Source organism: Saimiri boliviensis, chromosome 7, assembly GCF_048565385.1.
Source record: "Saimiri boliviensis isolate mSaiBol1 chromosome 7, mSaiBol1.pri, whole genome shotgun sequence".
In the NCBI taxonomy this organism is placed as follows: Eukaryota; Metazoa; Chordata; class Mammalia; order Primates; family Cebidae; genus Saimiri; species Saimiri boliviensis.
Genome location: NC_133455.1, coordinates 19,942,423 through 19,967,319, shown reverse-complemented (window position 1 = coordinate 19,967,319; position 24,897 = coordinate 19,942,423). Strand labels below are relative to the sequence as shown.

General features: G+C 52.2%; 2 protein-coding genes across 4 annotated transcripts in view; one reads left to right on the top strand and one right to left on the bottom strand.

Moving 5' to 3' along the window:
• The window catches only part of DDX54 (DEAD-box helicase 54), a 27,630-nt gene extending 10,268 nt beyond the window's left edge, over positions 1-17,362 (bottom strand). Inside the window, exons 1-12 of the mRNA XM_003932229.3 lie at positions 17,151-17,362; positions 12,623-12,752; positions 11,661-11,731; positions 10,765-10,953; positions 10,591-10,640; positions 8,435-8,476; positions 8,223-8,318; positions 7,082-7,203; positions 6,932-6,993; positions 6,697-6,828; positions 4,283-4,493; positions 1,653-1,787 (exon numbers count right to left, since the gene is read on the bottom strand). Coding sequence (XP_003932278.1) covers positions 1,653-1,787; positions 4,283-4,493; positions 6,697-6,828; positions 6,932-6,993; positions 7,082-7,203; positions 8,223-8,318; positions 8,435-8,476; positions 10,591-10,640; positions 10,765-10,953; positions 11,661-11,731; positions 12,623-12,752; positions 17,151-17,324 — 1,414 coding nt within the window. The 5' untranslated portion in view covers positions 17,325-17,362. The remainder of the gene's footprint in view (positions 1-1,652; positions 1,788-4,282; positions 4,494-6,696; positions 6,829-6,931; positions 6,994-7,081; positions 7,204-8,222; positions 8,319-8,434; positions 8,477-10,590; positions 10,641-10,764; positions 10,954-11,660; positions 11,732-12,622; positions 12,753-17,150) is intronic.
• Positions 17,328-24,897, top strand: RITA1 (RBPJ interacting and tubulin associated 1). Of its 3 annotated transcripts, XM_003932227.4 has the most exons (4): positions 17,328-17,879; positions 18,043-18,174; positions 18,873-19,238; positions 23,837-24,897. In XM_003932227.4, exons 3-4 carry the CDS (start codon positions 18,937-18,939, stop codon positions 24,342-24,344), a joined length of 810 nt encoding a protein of 269 aa, XP_003932276.1. In that variant the 5' UTR covers positions 17,328-17,879; positions 18,043-18,174; positions 18,873-18,936; the 3' UTR covers positions 24,345-24,897. The 3 variants fall into 3 exon arrangements, with proteins under 3 accessions (XP_003932276.1, XP_003932277.1, XP_074258296.1); XM_003932228.4 differs by lacking the exon at positions 18,043-18,174; XM_074402195.1 differs by lacking the exon at positions 17,328-17,879 and having other exon boundaries at positions 17,891-18,174.

Genomic DNA, 24,897 nt, shown 5'->3' with positions numbered 1-24,897 from the left:
CTTCCTGCTGTGTGCACGTGGGTAGGCATGTCAGAGCCGTTCCCTCATCTGTGAAGCAGAGGTGACAAGTCCTCCCTCCAGCACAGATGGACAAATGAGCCAAGATGTGTCGTGGGCCCAGGAACTGGCAGGGCCACAGGTGGAGGCCCAAGGGTGGAGGTCCACAGGTGGAGGCCAAGGTGATTGCTGTTGTCTATCCCATGCATTCCCACCCTAGGGTGTATAAAGAAATGTCCTGTGGGTGGTCAGGCATGGTGGCTCACGCCTGTAATCCCAACACTTTGGGAAGCCGAGGGACGCAGATCACCTGAAGTCAGGAGTTTGAGACCAGCCTGACCAATATGGAGAAACACTGTCTCTACTAAAAATACAAAATTAGCTGGGAGTGGTATCCCAGCTACTCAGGAGGCTGAGGCAAGAGAATCACTTGAACCCTGGAGGTGGAGGTTGTGGTGAGCTGAGATCATACCACTGCACTCCGGCCTGGGTAACAGAGCAAAACTCCATCACAAAAAAAGAGAAATGTCCTGTGGGCTTGGTCTGAACAAGGCTCAGCCTCTCCCCGACCATGCTCCCCTGAAAACTTGGTCAAGTACAGGGTCACACACTAGATGCCTGCAGGGCCTGGGCTGACACTGACAGCCCACAATGACAGGAAGGGGAGGCAGGCAGGGGCTGCAGGGAACCAGGGAGCCTGTCTAACAGGGGCGCCACAGCTGAGCACCCAGATCCAACTGTTTCCCAGCAGACACCAGAAATCTGGATTGCTGTGGGAAATCCTGAGTTTAAAATAGAGGGACTGGCCAGGCACAGTGGCTTGCTTGAGCCTAGGAGCTGGAGGCTGCAGCAAGCCACGATCGCGCCACTGCATTTCAGCCTGGGCAAGAGTAAGACCCCATCTCTTTAAAAAAGTAAAAGGAGCCGGGTGCGGTGGCTCACACCTGTAATCCCAGCACTTTGGGAGGCCAAGGCGGGTGGATCACGAGGTCAACAGGTCGAGACCATCCTGGTCAACATGGTGAAACCCCGTCTCTACTAAAAATACAAAAAAATTAGCCGGGCACGGTGGCACGTGCCTGTAATCCCAGCTACTCGGGCGGCTGAGGCAGGAGAATTGCTTGAACCCAGGAGGCAGAGGTTGAGGTGAGCCGAGATCGCGCCACTGCACTCCAGCCTGGCGCCCGGTGATGGAGTGAGACTCTGTCTCAAAAAAAAAAAAAAAAAAGTCAAAGGAATCAGCCAGGCACGGTGGCTCAAGCCTGTAATCTAGCACTGTGGGAGGCGGGTGAATCACTTGAGGTCAGGAGTTCGAAACCAGCCTGGCCAAGATGGTGAAACCCTGTTTCTACTATAAATACAAAAAAAAATTAGCCAGGTGTGGTGGCGGGCACCTGTAATCCCAGCTACTCAAGAGGCTGAGGCAGGAGAATGGCTTCAACGTGGGAGGTGGAGGTTGCAGTGAGCCGAGATCACGCCACTGCACCCCAGCCTGGGTGACAGAGCGAGACTCCGTCTCAAAAAACATAAAATAAAAGTAAAAAAAATAAAAGCAATCATCCTGGGGTCAAACCCAGCCCCACCTCCTCCCACAACCAAAACAGGGCCCCATGAACTCCACGGGGACCTCTAGCCCCACCCCAGCCTCCACTCACCTGAGGGCTCCTCGAGGGGCAGCGCGAGGGCGAGGGGGCGGCCCAGGAACAGATGCAGGTCCAGCAGGTAGGGGATTTCGTCAGGGGCCACCAAAGAATAGGCCGTGCCACTTCGGCCCGCTCGGGCCACACGGCCTGCAGCCAGGAGATGCAAGCTTAATTGTAAGAACCCAGCCCCAGCACGAGCTCCACAGGCTGCGAACCTCACAGAGCTGCCGGCCCCGCCTACACACAGGGAAGTTCAGTCCTGGTCCCTGAGCCGATCTGAGAGAGTACGTCCGTGCTGACATGGTGCTCTTGGAGAGGAGCAAAAATACAGCAAGGCCCTGCTCATGAGCACGGTCCAAACTCTTCAGTGTTCCCGCTGTGAGAACTCCCCTAAAGACACAAAGATTCATGCACAAGGAGGTTTAGTGCAGCCCGGACGAGGACAGCCCCAAGTTGGACACTAAAGGCTCCAGGATCGACGGCTGGTTAAGTGAATTAGCTGATGGCCACGTGGTGGTGGGAACGAAGCAGCTTAGGAAATGAGTGGGCAAACACACTACAGCCTACAGGGCCAGGCCGGTGGCTCACGCCTGGAACCACAGTGTTTGAGGGGCCAAGGTGGGAGGATCACTTGAGGCCGGCAGTTTGAGACCAGCCTGTCTACAAAAAATGAAAATTAGCCAAGTGTGGTAGTGTGTGCTGTAGCCCTATGAACTTGGGAGGCTGAGCTGGGAGGACTGCTTGAATCTAGGAGTTCAAGCTTACAATTAACTATGATCATGCTGCTGCACTAGAGCTCAAGCAACAGAGTGAGATCCTGGCCCCCTGCTTGTCTGTGTAAATAAAGATTTATTGGAACAGAGCCACACTCATTTGTTTATATGTTATCTATGTAAATGAACAGGCAGCATTCACACTACACCAGCAGAGAGGAACAGCTATGACAGAGACAGTATGGTCCACAAAGCCTAACATTTCATGTCTAGCCGCTTACAGAAAAGACGTGCCAATCCATCACAGAATGACATTTTACAGTCAACAAAAAACATTCATGATGCATGGTGATGTAGAAAGACAAAACAAAAAGCAAGTTATAAAAAGAGCACCCAATATGATTGTAATTTCGCATAAAGAAGTCCCTATGTATCATTACATTTTGGTTTCTCTCTGTATCTTGGGAAAACAAGGTGTTACAACATTTGAGGATTTCATCTGAGATTTTCTGACCGGCGCTGTTGGTCTCGTGATGCACAAGCAACTCCCTTTGGGGGGCCCTGGGGACCTCTCTAGGGACATGCAGAACCAGCCCTCCACACAGCAACGAAAACTAGAGACCAGCAGAGAGCAACAAGGGGAAGTGTGCCTGCCACATGACACTCATGAATTAAAAGAAGGCAAAGAAAAAATGACAGTTTCCAGAGGCTGCGGGAGGGGCATGAGGAGATTTTGTCTGATGGGTAGAGCTTGAGTTTAGCAAGATGAAAAAGTTCTGGGGCTGGGCGCAGTGGCTCACGCCTGCAATCCCAGCACTTTAGGAGGCTGAGGCGGGTGGATCCCTTGAGGTTAGGAGTTCAAGTCCAGACTGGCCAACATGGCAAAACACCGTCTCTACTAAAAACACAAAAAATTTGCCAGGTGTGGTGGCAAGCACCTGTAATCCCAGCTACTCGGGAGGCTGAAGCAAGAGAATGGCTGGAACCCAGGAGGCGAAGGCTGTCGTGAGCCGAGATCACGCCACTGTGCTCCAGCCTCGGAGACAGAGCAAGACTCCATCACACACACACAAAAGTCCTGGGGACAGATGTGGTGACGGCTGTAGAGCAACGTGAGTGGACTCCATGCCACTGCACTGCGCGGTGAACTGCACGCTGTGTATATTTACCACAACTTAGAAAGTGAGCTCAATGCCCCAACCCAGGGAACATCACGGCTCAGCCGGTCTGCCTTGAGCATGCTCCAAACCCTTCCATTAGCTTACCCTTGAGCAAAGTCAACCCACACACTGCCGATTTTGAAATAAAGTGTTTAATACCTCATGTAACTTATTGAATACTGCACTGGAAGGAAAAATAGAATTGTTGCCTGCGTGCCACTGTAAAGTCAACAAAACCCAGAAGCTGAATAACAGGATTTTCTTGTTTTTTTTGAGACAAGGTCTCGCTCCATCACCCAGGCTGGAGTGCAGTCATGCAGCTGGGAGTTTGAGACCAGCTTGAACATGCAGCAAAACTCTGGCTCTAAAAAAAGCTCACAGCAGCCTGGCATGGTGGCGCACACCTGTAATCCCAGCATTTCGGGAGGCGGAGGCAGGTGGATCATGAGGTCAGGAGATCGAAACCAGCCTGGCTAACATGGTGAAACCCCATCTCTACTAAAAATACAAAAATTAGTTGGGTACGGTGGCAGGCGCCTGTAATCCTAGCTCAGGAGGCTGAGGCAGGAGAATCGATTGAACCTAGCAGGCGGAGGTTGCAGCGAGCTGAGACTGCGTCACTGCACTCCAGCCTGGGCAACAGAGTAAGAGTCTGTCTCAAAACAACAACGAAAAAGCTCACAGCTACCCTATGCGCAGTGGCAGGGGTTTTGCATCTGCCAGGAACCGGCACCCCTGCCTGCCACAGAGTCAGCCCCGGGCTGCTTACCCACGCGGTGCAGGAAGAGCTTGCCCTTGGCGGGGAAGCTGTAGTTGATGACATTGTCCAGCAGTGGGATGTCCAGGCCACGGGCGGCCAGGTCAGTCACGATGAGGGCGGAGCACTTGCCAAGCGTGAATTTGGCAAGGTTGATCTTGCGGGCCGTCGGGTCTAGGGCACTGTAGATGTGGGCGCAGCTCACCCGCTGGGTCGTCAGCAGCTGCTCAGAGCAAAGACGGTAGCAAAGTGAGAAGGAGACTTGGAGAAGAGAGGAAAGGAAGCCAGGCCACAGTGGCAGACGGAGTTTGGAGCGCAGCAGCCTCGGTTTGAATGCCAGCTTGCCGGGTGACCCCAGTTTGGGGAGGAATGGAGCTTCCAACACCTCCCACCTCTCTAAAGGGTCATCTGAGGCTCAGAGATGGTGTGTGCAGAGGGCCCTCTTAGGCTGCAAATGCACCCCAGTGCACAAACCTCATCCTGATTCGGCTACAACCAAGCTGTGTGACCTTGGGCAAATTACCAAACCTTTCTGTGCCTCGTTTTCCTCAGCTGTACGAATAACTGCCCTTTCTTTGTAGGCTTATTATGAGGATTACATGAGTTTGTATACACAGTGCTGAGACAGTCTCAATATGGGATGCTCATGAGGGTGCCAGCTGTTCTTTACAGATGACTATTTACACTAGGCACGGTGGCTAGTGTAAATTACACTTGTAATCCCAGTATTTCAGGAGACCAAGGCTGGAAAATTGCTTGAACCCAGGAGCTCAAGACTAGCCTGGGCAACACAGCAAATACCATCTCTACAAAAATAAATAAATAAATAAATAATGAGCCAGGCCTGGTCAGATGGCTTGCGCCTGCAGTCTGAGGTATAGGAGGTAGAGGCTGCAGTAAGCCATGATCACGACACTGCACTCCAGCCTGGCCAAAGGAGCAAGACTGTCTCAACAAAAAAAAAAAAACACTAAAAATTACTATTTTGGTCTTACTCACGGTGACCCCGGCAGCTGCACGAGGAAGGGTTGTGAAATGTGTGTAGAGTAAGTGAAACCCAGTGAACCATGTCCTCAGATAACAGACCCAGCTGTAGCTGGCAGGGAGGCAGGCACCAACGGAAAGGGGCCCTGCTGCCTTTGGGGGCACATCGACTCCCCAGGCTTTGACCCTGGCGAAGTCACACAGGCATAACACACATGGACAAGCTCTATGAGCCACTCAGAAGCTAACAGCCCTTCACACATCTTGCTACATACAGGTCACGCCTCAACCTCAAGAAGTCAAACACAGTGAACACTGAAAATCTACAGGAAAACGACAGGATGGCAGGGACAGGCTTCAAAATACCCAGATGTAAGGGGAAATAACGGAGGAAAGTCAAGACCAGCTATGAGCTGCTAACAGCTGTACCTAGATAAAAAATACCCAGGAGTTCAGCATATTATTTTCTGATCTTAGTATGTGTCTGGAATTTTCTCATAATAAAAAGTTTAAGCCAGGTGCTGTAGCTCACGTCTGTTATCCCCTTGGCCTTTGGGAAGCAAAGGCAGGCAGATCACTTGAAGTCAGGAGTTCAAGACCAGCGTGGTCAACACAGTGAAACCCCATCTCCACGAGAAATGCAAAAATTAGCAAGATGTGCTATTGCCTGAAGTCTCAGCTATCTGGGAGGCTGAATCACAAGAATCGCTTGAACCTGAAAGGTGGAGGTTGCAGTGAGTCGAGATCACACCACTCCAGCCTGGGCGACAGAGTGTGACAGTTTCCAAAAAAGATAAGTATCAGCCGGGCGCGGTGGCTCACGCCTGTAATCCTAGCACTTTGGGAGGCCGAGGTGGGTGGATCACCTGAGGTCAGGAGTTCCAGACCAGCCTGGCCATCATGATGAAACCCCATCTTATATTAAAATAAAATAAAATAAAATAAAACTTTTTCATAATAAAAAGTGTAGACTGAACGTGGCGGCTCACGCCTGAAATCCCAGCACTTTGGGAGGCCAAGGTGGGAAGATCACCTGAGCCCAGGTGTTCAAGATCAGCTTGGGCAACCCAGCGAGCACCTGTCTACAAAAAATAAAAGTAAATAAATTAGCTGGGTGTGGTGATGAGTGCCAGTGGTCCCAAGTACTCAGAAGGCTGAGGCGACAGGACTGCTTAAGCCCAGAGGTTTCAAGGCTGCAGTGAGCTGCAATCGCACCACTGCACTCCAGCCTGGATGACAGAGCAAGACTTCATGTCAAAATAAATACATAAATAAATAAGACCATCTTGCGCCCAGGCCCAGGCCCCTGGTCTGCTCTCGTGCTGCCCTCTAGTGACCGCACTCGGAATTGCAGCTCCAAACTCCGGCTGAAGGAGGTGGCATGGTGGGGTTGGGGGGGGGGTCTTTCCTGACCAGGCACCCTCAGGCAGGGCCCTGCTCACCTCGGTGAGGTACTCGGCGTGGTGCTTCGTGGCCACAAACACCACGGTCTGGTCCTGAGGCCGCACCACGTTGCGCAGCAGGTGGAGCAGCACGGCAGCCTTGGTGTCCTCCCGCACGAGGAAGAAGGAGGTCTGCAGGGAGAGGGATCGCAGGTTGGCTCGTGGGGTCCTGCCTGAGGGCCTGCAGGGCCCCCCCGGACACACCTGCCCTGGGCGGGCACATGCACAGCCTCACCTTGAGCTGCTCGTTGAGCTTAGCGTCCACATCAAGCCGGATGAGCACGGGCTCCGTGAGGCCTGCGGGAGACGTGGGGAAGAGTGGGGGACTGGACCCCCAGGCCCCAGGCCGACCCCCAGCTCCCATCTCCACCCCCAGCTCACCCACCTGCCCGGGCAAATTCCACCAGCAGTTTGGGCAGCGTGGCGGAGAACAGCACCGTCTGGTGGCCCCCAGGGAGGCGCGCGATGATCTCCTGCAGCTGCTCTGCGAAGCCCATTTCAAAAAGCCTGGAAAAGCAGAGGGCAGGACAGGGTCGGAGGGGGTCCACGCCCTGGAGTTCCAACCTCAGCATCCTTGTCCCTACAACATCTGCGGTGTCCCACGGCTTGCCTGACTCTACTTTATCTCAGCCCACTCACGCTGTACTGAGTGAGCTCAACCTAAGCCACAGTAACGAAATCTGGAACGTGTCTCGGTATGTTCTTAGAAACATGCTGAAATAAACGACAGCAGCCTAGGCCCGCTGCAGGCGCTCACGCCTGTAAGACAGCACTTTGAGAGGCCGAGGCAGGAGGAGTCTGAGACCAGCCTGGGTGAGACCCCAACTCTACAAAAAATAAAAATTAGTTGAGCATGGTGGCGCATGCCTATATTCCCAGCTACTCAGGAGGCTGAGGTGGGAAGATCCCTTGAGCCTGGGAGGCCCAGGCTGCAGTGAGCCATCATCACACCACTGTACTCCAGACTGGGCGACAGAGCAAGACCGTCTCCATCAGTCAATCAATGGTAGCAGCTCCTCCCCCTCCCCTCTCCTCCCAGCTCTGCCAGGGACGGTTCTAAGTACCGTACAAGCATCAAGTCTTCTGGTCCTCACAGCACCCCTGAGAGGTACGTGCTACTGTATCCCTGCTTTGCAGTTGAGACAGCCAAGGCCCAGAGATATCAGTGGTTTGCCCAAATTCACAGAGCTGAAGTGGCAGAGCTAGGACTAGATCTTCCTCCTGTCTGGCTCCTGAGTCCATGCTCTCAACTTTGCGCTTTTAAAAAACTCCCTTTGCCATCCTATGTTAGTTGTTCTATTATTCATTTCAATTCTCCCAAAATGCAAAATTATAAATTTGTCAGAGAGCTCCAGCAAAGAGCTCCAGCACCACTTATGAGGAGGTCTGCAGCCCGCATCTGGGGAGGCAGTGCCTCACTGTGGGCCGCTCAGGTCTCTCCCTGCAGAGCCTTCCCCGGGCTGACCCCCCTGCCTCCGCTTCACCAGTCCAGACGCCAGTGCTCGGGGCCGGACCTGTAGTCTTACCGGTCGGCTTCGTCGAACACCACGTATTCCACACTCTGCAGCTTCAGGTTCATTTCCACAGCCACATGCACCAACCGACCAGGAGTGGCAATGATTCTGGAAGAGGATGCACAGGCCAGGTGATCCCAGGTCCGGGGCCACCGCCATAGCTCTCCTACACCCCCACCACTGGGAAGGGACCTCGAGGCGCCATTCTCAATCCACAAACTCACATGTCGGGATTTTCGTGCAGGGCTGCAAACTGGTCTTCCATCCTAGGGAGGAGAGAAGGGGTTAGTTGGATAGAACAGGCTGCTCTGGTTTCCCTTCCCATAACCAAACGTCCAGGCGAGGCTGCATACCCCAACCTCAGGAACACAGGCCCGAGGCTTGCAACTGAGGAAAGGCCAGTGCTGAGGTATGAAGCAAAGGCACTGCTCTGACAAGAGATACGAGTTGAAATATACCAATGAATGGTTACAACAGAGTTCCCCTGAAGACATGGGCTCAACTACAGACCAACTCACTTCTTCTGTTGCTCCAGATAGCAACAAAGCCGCCTTTGGCCCACAGTGCCCCCTAGCAACTAACCAGCTCCAACTAAAACCCAGGTTCCCTGGATCTCTATCAGCTCCTGTCCCTAAACCCTTCCGGCACACATCCCTAATTTTAGTCCTCCTCTGAAGCACCCTTGGGATACCTGTAGGAGCCAGAGTAGTCCTGGGCCAGGACTAGCCCGGGAGGCCTGACAATCATTAATTTTAGAAAGAATAAATGACAGTGGAAACAAAAGCACTGAAAAGCCAACTCTCTGAGAATCAAGAGTGTTGCCGGGCGCGGTGGCTCAAGCCTGTAATCCCAGCACTTTGGGAGGCCGAGGCGGGTGGATCACGAGGTCGAGAGATCGAGACCATCCTGGTCAACATGGTGAAACCCCGTCTCTACTAAAAGTGCAAAAAATTAGCTGGGCATGGTGGCACGCGCCTGTAATCCCAGCTACTCAGGAGGCTGAGGCAGGAGAATTGCCTGAACCCAGGAGGCGGAGGTTGCGGTGAGCCGAGATCGCGCCATTGCACTCCAGCCTGGGTAACAAGGGCGAAACTCCGTCTCAAAAAAAAAAAAAAGAGTGTTAACAGTGGCATCCTTAAACTTTCTCCCTTAAAGGTGCTGCCCCTTAAGGGAGAAACTGTGGGATAAAGCATGGAATCAGGCAGGAGATAGATTGGATTCGATCCCAACTCTACTATGGAATCATTGTCTGACTCTAACCCATCACTGCCTCATTTTGCTCGTCTGTAAAACAGATATGGCACCTACTACCTCAGAAGGGAGGTGCCTGCACATCAGGCGATAAAACACCTTGAGAATCTCAGCGATTGCAAACATCCCTCAATTCCTGTGCTTTCTGATTTCAAACAGCCCACAGCCAGGCGTGGTGGCTCATGCCTGCAATCTCAACACTTTGGGAGGCCAAAGCGGCAGATGGCTTGCGCCCAGGAGTGAGACCAGCCTGGGCAACATGGCGAGAACTCATTTCTACAAAAAATACAAAAATTAGCTGGGTGTTGTGGCTCACACCTGCAGTGCCAGCTACTGGGGAAGCTGACATGGTAGGATCACTTGAGCCCAGGCGGTTGAGGCTCCAGTGAGCTGTGATCACACTACTGCATTCCAGCCAGGGTGACTGAGACCCTTTCTCAAAACAAGTATTAACATAGCTACACCTGTCTATCCTGTGAGCTGACAGCTCTATTTCAGGAGCCTCAGAACTTCTGAGTGGCAGTGCTTCTGTGGACGATGTATTTTAATATTTTATTGCATCATTTCCCTTGTTGTCTTTTTTCTTAAAGCAGTCAAATTTAGCAGTGAGGGGATCGTATACTGACTTCAGTGACACTAATGTTGGTAAGTTCTGGTACCCTGCTGCCACTAGACCAGGCTGGTTGGGTTTTGGTTTTGTTTTTTTTTTTTTTTTGGTTTTGTTTTTGTGACAGAGTTTTACTCCATCACCCAGGTTGGAGTGCAGTGGTGCCATCTCAGCTCACTGTAACCTCCACCTCCCGGGTTCAAGTGACTCTCCTGCCTCAGCCTCCAGAGTACCTGGGATTACAGGCACGCACCATCATGCCCGGCTAATTTTTCTATTTTCAGTAGAAACGGGGTTCCACTATGTTGGCCAGGCTGGTCTTGAAGTCCTGAGCTCAGGAGCTCTGCCCGCCTTGGCCTCCCAGAGTGCTGGGATTGCAGGTGTGAGCCACTGCGCCCAGTCTTGTTGAGTTGTTTGCTGCCATTATTAATAAGTAGCAAGGCTTAAATCAAACTAACATCCTGGAGACACAGGGATGCGCCTGCGTGGTGGTGACCCTGGCATTGGGGGCAGGGACCTTACCTGTCTCCACCCAGGATCAGGGCAGTCTTGAGGCCAGTGAACTTCCCCAACTGAGAAGAGAAAGTGATTGAGAGAGGGCGGGGTGAGACGACAGCCCATTCATGGCTCAAGTGGGCCACTTGTTCCCGGTCCCAAGTCAGCCCCAGCCTCCCCTCTCCCCCAGCCCGGACACACCTCTTTGGTGAACTTCAGGGTCTGCAGGGCCAGTTCTCGGGTGGGCGAGAGGATGAGGGCACGGGCCCCAGTCTGGGCACTGTGGGTCTTGAGCCGCTCGAACATGGGGAGGAGGAAGCAGGCGGTCTTGCCGCTGCCAGTGCGGGCCATGGCCACCACGTCCTTGCCATCCAAGATCACCGGGATGGTCTGAGGAGCCACAAGTGGGGACGGCCGGGTCAGCACCTCCCCAAACACCACGTGACATAGAGCTTCAGGGCCCTGAGCAGCGGGTGTGCTATCGATCTCAGGCAGGCACCTGTCACCGAGCCAAGCCTATTCTTGCCCATTCTTTCAAAAGCTCGTTTGCCTGCCTCCAAGGATGAGCAGCTCACTACCCCAACTCTTTCCAATGCTGGAACACCCTTCTTCAGCGGGGAGCCAGACTCTACCTCTCCATCTAGTCTTCCTCCTCAGGACTCCAGAAGGGTGGTGGGGAGGGACAAAAGGGTGGGAGCATGGATGGGAGCTCGCTTTGTTGCCCAGGCTGGACTTGAACTCCTGGCCTCAAGTGATCCCACCTCTGCCTCCCCAAACGCTAAGATTACAGGTGTGAGCCACTGCACCCAGCACTCATCTTGATAGTTAAATCCTTGCTCCAGTTGCTACTGATTTTAACGAGAATGTGTGGCTGGGAGCTGCCTCCGGGAGGCTCAACTGGCAGAGAGGCCCAGGGTGGAGTCTCTGCTCGGCCCAACCTTCTCCACCTAGGAAGTAGGCATGCTAGCTGGGGCTTTAGCAGAGTAAAGGGGGCAAGAGATGTGACAGCTAGGACAAGGGGTGGCTGTCAAGAGTCCAGACAAGAGGGCCACGTCACGCCTCCCTGGCCCCCACCCGTCCACTGCCCCACCCCTCACCTTCCTCTGGATGGGCGTCGGCACTTTGTACCCCTTCTTCATGATGCCTTTGAATACCGGGTAGCTTAGGCCTGCGAGGGATAAGGAATGGTCAGGGGGCCGAGGTAGCCCCCGCAGCACTGACCCCACAGAACTTTACAGGACAAATGACAGCTTCATCAACAATAAACAGCAAGAAAAAAAAGCAATAAAGCAGAAGCCGAAAGGTAAAATGAGACTCAGGAGACAGATCTGACTGGGGTGATAGAACCTTATTTGATTTTCTGATGTGAACCCACTCTTGAGGTCATGACAGCAGGGACCACTGAATGCTAACGGGGTCTTAGATGACACTGAGAAGCTGTGCCTTCATTTTAGGCGTGGTAAGGTCCTGCGCCTCTCGGGGGTATGTGCGGACACAGTGAAAGGGTATCTGGAACGAACTCTGGAATCACCCCAGGTGGTGGGGAGGGACAAAAGGGTGGGGCCGTGGATGGGAGCTGGCTTTGTTGCCCTGGCTGGACTTGAACTCCTGGCCTCAAGTGATCCCGCCTCTGCCTCCCCAAACGCTAAGATTACAGGCGTGAGCCACCACACCCAGCACTCATCTTGATATTTAAATCCTTGCTCCAGCTGCTACTGATTTGTAAAGAGTGAGAGTCAGGCTTTATTTCTGGCCAGCACCCAGCCATCCCATCCTTTCTCTCCTTCTGAAATGTCCCTCTGTCACGCAGTAAGTCCCCGACTGTCTCTGCCTGTTCCTGTACCCGCATGGCGTTTCCCAAGGCCTGTTCTAACTGCCCTCTCCTGCGTCAGGCTTGCTCCCCAATGGAAAGCCCTGAATGACTGGGAAACTAGATCTGATACCTCGGTCTACCCAACCACAGTGCTGGGCCAGAGTGGACATCAGTGATGGAGTGCAGAGGCGGTGATGACCCCCAGCTGCCGCTCCCACAAAGTCCTGACGCCGAGCTGGCACCCACCCATGGACTGGAAGCCTCCAGACTTCTTCTTCTTCTTGTTCTGGGCACGCACCATCTCCCGGGTGTCCGGCTCCACATCCGAGGTGCATTCCGAGGTGGGGAAGGTGGGCAGGAGTCTGCCAGGTCCCAGCTGGGAGGGAAGAACAGAGAGGCGGTATCACTGCAGGCACAGTGGGACCACAGGGGGCCAGAAGGGGGCTGTGCTGTTGGCCTCTCTCCCCCATTCAAGCCAATGGTGATTCCCCCAGACCACGTCACTTCTTTGCTAACAGGTTCTCCTTTGGCTGGGTCAGGACGGGACAGAAGTTCAGAGTGGGCTCTGCAGACGGACTGTCTCAGTTTCAATCCCAACTCTGTCACCTAACAGCTGTGAGACCTGAGGCAAGGGACTTAATCTCCCTGAGCCTGTGCTTCCACACCTGGAAAATGGGAAAGACAAGTAGAGGCCCCCCAGGGTGCTGTGACGGTCATATGGGTGAGTGTCAGGCTTAGAAAGGTGCCTAGCACATAGGTGGTGGTATTATTGCTATCATCACCGCCATCGAAGCCCTCAAAATTAAATACCTAGCCAGGTACAGTGGCTCAACCCTCTAATCCCAACACTTTGGGAGGCTGAAATGGGCGGATCACTGAGGTCAGGAATTTGAGACCAGCCGGGGCAACATGATGAAGACTCGTCTCTACTACAGTGCAAAAATTAGACAGCCATGGTGGTGCGTGCCTGTAATCCCAGCTACTCAGGAGGCTGAGGTGTGAGGATCGCTTGAACCGGCGAGGTATAGTTTACAGTGAGATAGTGCCACTGCATTCCAACCTAGGCAACAGAGCAAGACTCTGTATCAAAAACAAAACAAAACAAAAAATTAAATAATAAAATAAAAATTAGCCAGGTATGGTGACACCCACCTGTAGTCCCAGATAATCAGGAGGCTGATGCAGGAGGATCACTTGAGCCCAGAAGATGGAGGCTGTTCTGAGCCATAAACTCACCACTGCACTCCAGCCTAGGGCACAGAGATCTTGTCTCAAAAAAAAAAAAAAAAAAAGAAGAAGAAAATACACACCTTTTTTTTTTTTTTTTTTTAAGAGACAGGGTCTCACTCTGTCACCCAGGCTGGAGTACAAAAGTGCAGTTACAGCACACTGCAGCTCTGAACCTTGAACTCCTAGGCTCAAGTGTCTCCCACCTTAGCCTTCCAAGTAGCTGGGACTACAGGCATGTACTACCACACCTGGCTAATTATTTTCTTTTTATTTTTTTGTAGATAGGAGGTCTTACTATGTTCCCCAGGCTAGTCTTAAATTCCTTGCCTCAAGTAATCCTCCCTTTTTGGCCTCAAAGTGTTGGGATTACAGGCATGAACCACCACACCCAGCCCCTAAATACTTTAAAGAGCCAATCGAAATGCCTACTATGTGTGAAGTGCTAGACTTTTCGAAGCTATTCCGCCCCCTACCATCTGCCAACCAATCTCCTTCCTGATCTCTAATCTGTCTCGTGCCTGGCCTCCTTTCTGCTTACCCAGGACCCACTTGTCCTGGCACAGCTAAATCCAATCTAGATACCTCTTCTGGGGAACCTTCTTGGACTACAGGGCTGTCTCCTTTCTCTCAAAAATAGCACTTATGGCCGGGTACAGTGGCTCACGCCTGTAACCCCATCATGGGGAGGCTGAGGTGGGTGGAGCATCTGAGCCCAGGAGCTCCAAGACCAGCCTGGGCAAAACGGTGAAACCCCATCTCTACAAAAAAAAAAAAAAAAAAAAAAGCCATTTATGGAGCAGCAGTTCACAAGAATGGCTGAAACTTACAAGGCAGCTACTATAAGCCAGGTGCTGCTCTGAGAATTTATACAAATTAACCCACTTAATCCTCACAACAACCTGAAGTGAGTACTTTTGTTCTGTCCATTTTACAGAGAAGGAAACTGAGGCACAGAGATAAAGTGACGTGCCCAAGGTCACACAGCCAGGAGGTAGCGGGTGAGGGATGTGAACGCTGGCTTCGGAGGCTGTGTTCTTTTCACGGTGACCCTCTAAGATCAACCACAATCCCCTAGGGCAGAGCCATGGCCTGTCTTGAACAGTCCGTGAGTTTAGAACGGTTCTTACATTTTAAAGGGTTGTAGGAAAGGGAAAAAAAAATGAAACAAGACAATGATCTTATATGGCCAGACAAAACCTTAAAAAACAGACTTATCATCTGGCCCTTGATAGGTCTGCCAACCCCTGCTCTAGACACATGAAAAGAAGGTGCCTGGGACACACAGGTGCCCCTGAAATAGCTACTGAATGTGTGAAGAGCATGTCCTTTAGTCTTTTTTTTTTTTTCTGAGACAGTCTCAGTCACCCAGGCTGGAGTGCAGTGGCAGGATCTTGGCTCACTGCAGCTTCTAGCACCCAGGTTCATGTGATTCTCCTGCCTCAGCCTCCCAAGTATCTGCGACTATAGGCACGTGGCACCAGGCCCGGCTAATTTTTGTATTTTTAGTAGAGATGGGGTTTTACCACATTGGCCAGGCTGGTCTCGAGCTCCTGATCTCAAGTGATCTGCCCACTCTAGCCTCCCAAGGTGCTGGTATTACAGGCGTGAGCCACCATGCCCAGCCTCCTTTTTTTTTTTTTTTTTTTTTTTGGAGACAGGGTTTTACTCTGTAGCCTAAGCTGGAGTGCAGTGATGCCATCACGGCTCACCTATCTCAGGTGATCCTCCCACCTCAGCCTCCCAAGTAAGCTGAGACTACAGGTACATATCACCATGCCCAGCTAGTTTATGTAATTTTTGTAAATGCATTGTCTCACCGTATTGCCCAGGCTAGTCTCGAACTCCTGGCATCAAGTGATCCTCACTCCTCGGACTCCCAAAGTGCTGGGATTACAGGCATGAGCCATGGCACCTGGCCAACAATCTTTGAAACATATATAATCATTTACTGGCCTTCTACAGATGTGGGAACAGGCACAGAGAGGCTAAGCAACCTCTCCAATGTCCCACAGCCAGTGCAAGGTTGGGCCAAATTTGAACACAGGACAAAGCCCTTGGTCTAAACCACATACAGACTCCTTTTCTTTGGTACTCACCACCTCTGCCCACCTGTGCTGTTTATTACAACTTAGTAGTTTCTCTACATTTGTTGAGAATGTAGATAAACATTCCTCTCCAGGAGCTGGGACCATAGGCAGGCCCATTTTCTTTTCTTTCTTTCTTTTTTTTTTTTTTCTTCCTTGAGACAGAGTCTTGCTCTGTCGCCCAGGCTGGAGTGCAGTGGCGCTATCTCAGCTCACTGCAACCTCCACTTCCCAGCTTCAAGCGATTCTCTTGCCCCAGCCTCTCAAGCAGCTGGGATTACAGGCACCTGCCAGCACACCAGCTAATTTTTGTATTTTCAGTAGAGATGGGGTTTCACCATGTTGGCCAGGCTGGTCTCAAACTCCCAACCTCAGGTGATCCACTCACCTCGTTCGTCCTCCCAAAGTGCTGGGGTTACAGGCATGAGCCACCGTACCCAGTCCCCAATCTTTAAATTCTTTGTAGAGACAGGGTCTTCCTATGTTGCCCAGGCTGATCTTGAACCCCTGACCTCAAGCCATCCCCTCACCTCAGCCTATCAAAGTGCTGAGTTCACAAGCGTGAAGCCAGTATACCAAACCTTGGTCAAATTTCTTAACCCTCTAGGCCTCAGTTTCCTCCTTCGGAAAAAATGAAGATGATAGTTGCTGGTGGTAGTACCACAGCACTGGTATGAGGATTAAATAATAAGGCTCGTACAGCTCTTAGCATGGAGCCTGGCTTATAGTAAATAATAAACACAAACAGGCTCACGCCTGTTAATTCCAACACTTTGGGAGGTACAAGTCGGAAGATTGCTTGAAGCCAGGAGATCGAGACCAGCCTGGGAATATAGGGAGACTCCCCCCGCTCCTGCCCGTCTCTACAAAAAATTTAAAAATTAGCCGGGCATGGTGGCACGTGCCTGTGGTCCCAACTACTGGAGAGACTGACATGGGAGGATCGCTTAAACCCAGGAGGCAGAGGCTGCAGCGAGCCGTGGCTACACAACTGCATTCCGGCATGAGCAACAGAGCAACACTCTGTCTCAAAAACAAAAACAAATTTTTAAATTAGTTTCCTAGAGGTTTGGGGAGTCACTGTCGCAAGCCGCGCAGTCCGGCCTCCCCTTAATTCAACCTCCCAAGAATGCTCCAAACTCTCTAAGTCAGATCTTTTGCACCCGCACTTTTCATTGGGCGAAAGGAAACCAGGATCCGCCCCTGAGCAGGAGACAGCCAATGAGGGGCGCGCGACCGAAAGCCCACAGGAAGGCCCGCAGTCCGGCCGCAGGACCCCGAGCCTAGCAAGCCCCGAGGCACGTCTTCAGGCCGGCGGTCCCGAGATCCGTCCTGGGGCCGGCAAGCTCCCTCCCCACCCTCTGCGGAGCCCACTCCCCAGCTGGGGAACCTGAGGCTTCGGGGTGCTTCCCGGAGCCGGGTCACGGGCCCCAACATGCGTCCCAGCCCCACGCGCTTACTTTCCGGGCCCGGGTGTCATCTTCCGCCTGAATCTCAAATTCGCCGTCCTGCGAGTCGCTGCCGCGGGCCTTGGAGGCCGCGTCTCGGCGCTTCCGGAGCCCTTTCTTCTTCCTCCACTGGGCCATGGCAGCTGGCGACCGAGGTCCGGCCGCGGGGCACTTCCCCGCCGCCATTCGGGCCGCGCGCTAGGAACGCGGAAGGGGGCGGGGCCTGCGGCGCGCACCAACTGCGAAGGTGGGGAAGGAGCGGTGGCCACGTCACCCTGGCTGCGCTTTCGCTAGTGCCTGCGGCCCTGGGCAGCCTAGTACACACGCCCCTGAGTGAGTGGCCTCAGAGGCCCCTCTCCGTGTTTAGGAACTTCCTGGGCATCAGGAACGTGGCGCCCGTCCCTGGGCGGACTCCCCCCCATCCTCAGGAGCGAATGGTCCGAGCCGCGGCCGCAGTGCTGCTGCTTGCTCCCTGGTTGCTGGGTTCTGGGTTTCTGGATGCGCGCGCTGCTCACACGCCGTCTGGACCGGCTCCCCGAGTGAGTCGGCCCGCGCGTGGTGCACCGGTACGGCCTGGGCTACCCGGGGTCCGGGGCCCCGGGCATTCCTGGCCGAAGATTGACGGGGATCCCGGATGCACCGAACGCCTCTGTGCCCTCGCCGAGGGGTCCAGACCTGGTGGGAAGAAGGCTCGGGGAGAGGTACCTGAGGACCCCGATGCCTACGAGCCAAGATGCTTAGGTAGGAGAAGAGCTCAAAAATGCAGGGACCTCGGGCATTTTTTAACCGGGTCACTGATTTGGGAGTCGCAGAATATGGGGCAGTGGGGGCGGCGGTGATCTCCCAATAGCAGTGTAGTGAAGTACACAAGCTCTGGACTCAGATTTCACTTCCACCGTTTTAGCTTTATAGGTGTGACCTACCCATGTGACTTCACCTCAGTTTTGTGATCCGTAAAATGGACAAAATCGAAGCTACTTCACAGTGCTGTTGAGAGGATTAAATGAAACAATGCTTGTAAAGCTCTTTGCAGGAGGTAGGCATGGGATCCACGCTGGCTGTTATTGCTCCCACCCCCATAGCACACACAGAATATGGGAAAGTGCCTGTCTCCTCTACCCTCATAGTGTGTTTTCTGGTTGGTGCCTCGATGGGCACCTCTCCTTCACCACAGAGTCAGTCTATAAATAATTGCCAATAGCACCCCTTTCTTTATCATTATAACAACTAAAAAAAGTCAAAGGGCCAGGTGCAGTGGCTCACGCCTGCGATCCCAACACTTTGGGAAGCCGAGGTGGGTGGATCACGAGGTCTGGAGTTCGAGCCAGCCTGGCCAAGATGGTGAAACCCCGTCTCTACTAAAAGTACAAAAAATAAAAAAAATAAAAAAATAAATAGCAGGACGTGGTGATGGGCGCCTGTAATCCCAGCTACTCAGGAGGCTGAGGCAGAGAATTATTTGAACCGGGAGGTGGAGGTTGCAGTTGCAATGAGCCGAGATCACGCCACTGCACTCCAGCCTGGGTCTGGGGTGACAGAGCGAGACTCCATCTCAAAACGAATTAAAAAAAAGCCAAAGAAATTTCCAAAATGCCCCCCTGAAGTTGACAACCCCGCTTTGAGGGACTGGTTGAGAGAGAACTAAGCCCTTGGGATGAGAACTTCAGAGACCACCAATCTTCTGCCATTAGCACCGCTGTGGCTCAGTAGTGCTACTCCAATCCCCTCTCACAGGGAGCCTCGGAAGAAGGACCTGGCCGGCGGAGTAGACCTGCTGTCACCAGGGACCACAGGCAGCATGAAGACCCCGGTGGAGCTGGCTGTCAGTGGGATGCAGACCCTCCACCTTCAGCACCGCTGCCGGGCTGGCTACCGGGTCAAGGCCAGGCCGTCATATGTGGATGAGAGTCTGTTTGGCAGCCCAGCAGGCGCCCGGCCCACCCCACAAGACTTTGACCCTCCCTGGGTGGAGAAGCCTAACAGAACCAGAGGTGTGGGCAAGGAGGCATTGAAGGCCTTGGGGGCAAAGGGGAGCTGTGAGACCACCCCCTCAAGGGACAGCACCCCGACCCTCACACCAAGGAAGAAGAACAGATACAGGTAACGGGGTGGGGAGACGCAAATCCTGTACTCAGTGCAGCCACCTGGGCTCCAGTTATAGCCCTGGTGCTCTGTGATCTTGGGCAAGCATCTTGACCTCTCTGAGCCACAGTTTACTCATGTGGAAAATAGGACCAATGATTCCTACCTAGGGGGATTGTTGATGGATTAAATGAGAGAGGGGTCTGCAGTGCTTTGCACAGTAACCTAACAGTTAGAAAGCTGTCAATAAATGGTAGTGTTGATGGTTGTGATGGTGGACTCCCCATCCCCAGGTGTCACAGCTAGGCATCTGAGGCCCAGAGGAGTTAGCTGATGTGTAAGATCACAGAGAAATTTGCATAAGGTTATTAATATTAATGCGATTGATCCTAGAAATGGCATAGATGTGGTGTTTCTGAAGTCATTTTGAAAATGGGTCTTGCCAGGTGGGGTGGTTCATGCTTGTAATCCCAGCACTTTTAGAGGTCGAGGTAGGATCACTTGGGCTCAGGAGTTTGAGAACAGCCTGGGCAACGTGGTAAAACCATGTCTCTATTAAAGAATACAAAAATTAGCCGAGCGTGGTGGTGTGCATCTGTGTTTGCAGCTACCAGAGAGGCTGCGGTGGGAGGATCACCTGAGCCCAGTAGGCGGAGGTTGCAGTGAGCCAAGATCATGCCACTGCACTCCAGCCTGAATGACAGCAAGAGCCAGCCTCAAAAAAAAAAAAAAAAAAAAAAAATTTAAAATGGGTCTTGCTGCATTTTCATGAACAAGTTAGAAAAATAGGACCTAATACAAATTGTTATTGTTAATTAATTAGATTAGAATTATATTATTTGGATGTTTCAGAGGAATATCAGCCTGGAGGGAGGTGTCTAGTGGTGAGCCACAGGGCTCTGTCCTGTTTATTGTTACCAGTGGTTCAGACAAAGATACAGAAGATTAACACGGTAGTTGGCTAGGACCACCGTGACAGTACCATAGACTGGGTGGCTTAAACAACACAGATTTGTTTTGTGACAGTCTGGAGGCTACAAGCCCAAATCAAGGTGTTGGGAAGTTTGGTTTCTCCTGAGGCCTCTCTCCTTGGCTCGCAGTTGCCACGTTCTCACTGTGGCATCATAGGGCTTTCTCTCATTTTTTTAAATCCTTCAGGTACATGCAAGGGCCTTTTCTGTATGCACACACCCCTGGTGCCTCTGCTTCTCATAAGCACACCAGTCCTATTGGATTAGGGACCCGCCACCCTTGTAGCATTATTTAGCCTTGGTTACCTTTTTTTTTTTTTTTTTCTTTTTTCTTTTTGAGACAGAGTCTTGCTTTGTTACCAGGCTGGAGTGCAGTGGCGCTATCTTGGATCACTGCAGCCTCCACCTCCTGGGTTCAAGCAGTTCTCCTTCCTCAGCCTCCCGAGTAGCTGTGATTACAGGCACACACCACCACGCCTGGCTAATTTTTGTATTTTTAGTAGAGATGGGGTTGTTGGCCAGGCTGGTCTCGAACTTCTGAGCTCAGGTGCTTTGCCTGCCTCTGCTTCCCAAAGTGCTGGGATTACAGGCATGAGCCACCACATCCGGCCAGCCTTAATTGCTTTTAATTTATCTAAATAATTAAGGCCAAGTGTAGACACAAAGGGTTAGGGCGTCAACATATGAATTTGGGTGGGCACAATTCAGTCCGTAAGAACTGGCCAACTAAATTGAGGGTTCATTCTGAGCCATGGGGACATATTTCAGGTGAGAGAAATGAAATGAGAATGAGAATGATGTCTATTATAAAAACAAGAATCAGTTATTACCTGTTGTGTAGACAAAGCAGGGTCAGATGGAGATTAGCAACACTGATACCGACAGCATGGCTGGAAACACTGAGGTCAAGGTAGGCTGCATTAACAGAAATATGATGTCCATGAGAAGGGAGGTGACAACCCCCTGCTCACCTGGAGGATGGGATTTTCTTCTGGATTTGAACAAGTAGAGGGTGTCAAGTGAGGGGGTGCATAAGAGGTAGAGAAGTTATTGAGCACAAAAACCTTGGCACCAGACATATGCAGGCCTTGGCCGATGAGGTTTGAGCAGCTAAACCAAGTGGCAAAAGATTGCCCTTTCAAAGACTTGCAGTTTGGGGATAGAACACTTTCAGTCCTGGCCAAAAACTATGGACATGGAATCTTGCAGATATGCCATGAATATCTGTTGAATAAAAAAAAAAAAAAAAAAAATAGGCCAGGCAGGCTGATTCAGACCTGTAGTCCCAGCACTTTGGGAGGCTGAGGTGGGAGGATCACTTGATCCCAGGAGTGAGGCCAGCCTGGGCAACATAGTGAGATCCCTGTCTCTACAAAAAAATAAAAATATTAGCAGGACATGGTGGCAAATACCTGTAGTCCCAGCTACTCTGGAGGCTGAGGTGGGAAGATTGAGCTCAGGAGTTTGCGTCTGCAGTGAGCTATGATTGCGTCACTGCACTCCAGCATGGGTGACAGAGTGAGATGAGACCCTGTCTCTTAAAAAAAAAAAAAAAAAAAAAAGCCCGGCATGGTGGCTCATGCCTGTAATCCAAGCACTTTGGTAGGCTGAGGTGGGTGGATCATGAGGTCAGGAGTTCAAGACCAGCCTGACCAACATAGTGAAACCCTGTCTCTACTAAAAATACACAAAAATTGGCCGGGCACAGTGGCTCAAGCTTGTAATCCCAGCACTTTGGGAGGCCGAGGCGGGTGGATCACGAGGTTGAGAGATCGAGACCATCCTGGTCAACATGGTGAAACCCCGTCTCTACTAAAAATACAAAAAATTAGCTGGGCATGGTGGCACGTGCTTGTAATCCCAGCTACTCAGGAGGCTGAGGCAGGAGAATTGCCTGAACCCAGGAGGCGGAGGTTGCGGTGAGCCGAGATCGCGCCATTGCACTCCAGCCTGGGTAACAAGAACGAAACTCCGTCTCAAAAAAAAAAAAAAATACACAAAAATTAGCCGGGCATGGTGGCACGTGCCTGTAGTCTGAGCTAGTTGGGGGGCTGAGGCAGGAGAATCACTTGAATTCAGGAGGCAGAGGTTGTGGTGAGTCGAGATCACGCTACTGCACTCCAAGCCTGAGCAACAGAGCGAGACTTCATCTCAAAAAAGAAAAAAAGAGCCGGGTGTGGTGGCTCACGCCTGTAATCCCAGCCCTTTGGGAGGCTGAGGCTGGTGGATCACGAGGTCAAGGGATCGAGACCATCCTGGTCAACATGGTGAAACCCCGTCTCTACTAAAAATATAAAAAATTAGCTGGGCATGGTGGCATGTCCCTGTAATCCCAGCTGCTCAAGAGGCTGAGGCAGGAGAATTGCTTGAACCCAGGAGGTGGAGGTTGCAGTGAGCCGAGATGGCGCCATTGCACTCCAGCCTGGGTAACAAGAGTGAAACTCCGTCTCAAAAAAAAAAAAAGAAAAAAAGAGAAAAGTGGGTCACAGTGGCTCACGTCTGTAATCCCAGCACACCAGCCTGACCAACATGGTGAAACCCCATCTGTACTAAAGGTACAAAAAAATTAGCCAGTCATGGTACCACATGCCTGTAATCCCAGCTACTCGGGAAGCTAAGGCAGGAGAATCACTTGAACCGGGGACGCAGAGGTTGCTGTGAGCCAAGAGTGTGCCATTGCACTCTATCCTGGGCAACAGAGTGAGACTCCATCTCAAAAAAAAAAAAAAAAGAAAGAAAGAAAAGAAAAGAAAATGGGCATAGTGACTCATGTCTATAATCCTAACGCTTTGGGAGGTTAAGGCGGGGATTGTTTGAGCCGAGGAGTTCCAGACCAGCCTGGGCAACATAGTGAGACCTGATCTCTACTGAAAATCAAAAACAAAAAAATGAGCTGGGCTTGGTGGCACTGTGCCTGTAGTCTCAGCTACTAGGGAGGCTGAGGTGAAAGGATTGCTTGGGCCTGGGAATTTGAGGCTGCCATGATCTGTGATTGCACCACTGCAATCCACTTGAACAGAGCGAGACTGTGTCTTGCCAAAAAAAGAAAAGGCGGAGGCCGTAAAGACTAAGGTTATACTAATTGAGTCTTGATTACAAGTGACAGAAAACTTATTCCAACTGGCTTCCCCAGGAAAAGGCATTTGGGGCTCCTGTAACGGGCTCAAACTGTGGCTGAAACTGTCCGTCTCCACCTTAGTGCTACTTTGGGCTGACATCCTATCAGCCTAGCAAGAAGTAAGATCAGGTTGCAGAAAAACATCTCCAAGTAGTTTCCACAACGGTCCTAAGGCAGATTCTGATTGGACAGGCTTGCGTCATCTGGCCATTCCTGAACCAATCCATGTGGCCAGGAGGATGAATATGCAAATTGGCCTGGCCTGGGCCACATGCCTGGGAATGGGGTCAGGATGCAGGGGCAGTGGATATTTCGTGGGGGAGAATCAACCGAGATGGGGGCAGTGGTGCATCAGGGGGCTGTGGCCTCGCTGTAGGTTTCAGCCTGGGAGACAGGGACTCCTGGGATCTACAGGCAACCCTTCTCTGCTGCTGCCAGGGTCTGGGGATGGGTGGGAGAGCTGTTAAGGTTTTGAGGGTTGTTCATCTCATCCCCCATCTCACGACATTTATCTTCCCCTTTGCCAGACTGATCAGCCACACCCCATCTTACTGTGATGAGTCGCTATTTGGCTCCAGATCTGAGGGCGCCAGCTTCAAGGCCCCACGGATGGCGAAGGGGGATGCCGCAAAACTCCGTGCTCTCTTCTGGACACCACCAGCTACCCCCAGGGGCAGCCATTCACCTCGCCCTAGGGAGGCCCCACTGCGAGCCGTTCACCCAGCTGGTCCCTCCAAGACAGAGCCCCGGGTGGCAGCAGACTCCCAGGAGTTATCCATGGATGGGTTACGCTCTTCACACCCCCTGAGGCGGGGACTTTCCCGTTCCCTCACCCACCTGAATCTCCCCAGCACTGGTCATCCAGCCACCAGTGCCCCCCACACAAATAGGCCTCAGGATCCCAGACCTTCCACATCAGGGGTGAACTTCCGGAGCCCCCTGGTGACTTCCAGGGCTCGTTCAGTCAGCATTTCAGTGCCAGCTACCCCACGACAAGGTGGGGCCACCCAGAAACCAAAGCCCCCTTGGAAATGATACTCTTTCATCAGGGTTGCCTATGGGGCCACAGCGAGAGGTGTGACCCCTTGTCAGGGTCCTCTGGGAGGACATTCATCACCCAGGGAACCCTAGGTATTGAAGAAGCCCCAGTAGGGGCAGACAGACATAGCAGGGGCGGGCAGAGTGCCTCCCTTTTCTCCTCCCAATCTCTACTTGCTTCTTAACTTTTTCTCCCCTGATTGCGGATTTGGGGGGCTGCCCTGAAGATTTCTCATTCCAGCCCTGTCTCAACCGCACTCCAAATTAGTGCCAACTCCAAATTAGTACCTCCCACATCATCCATTGTCTTGCCGCCAAGTGCAAATAAACGGTGCGATTGCCAACCCGGAGGCCCCCTCCCCTCCCTTCAAGCCACGCTTCGTGCTCAGGATTAGTTTCCAACTGAGTCTGAAAGCCTTAGAGGAGTTTTTCCAGGCTGCGCGTGAAGCCTGGGGAACGCAAGGGCAACTGGGAGATTTGTGAGTGAACACTTTCATCTTAATATGGCTCTGTATTTATGTTCATGTACTAAATATATCAGCTCATCGAA

Excerpts from the sequence above, each read along its gene's own strand:
- RITA1 (XM_003932228.4), top strand. Across the intron at positions 19,239-23,836 it reads AGGAAGAAGAACAGATACAG|ACTGATCAGCCACACCCCAT; the intron begins GTAACGGGGTGG and ends CCCCTTTGCCAG.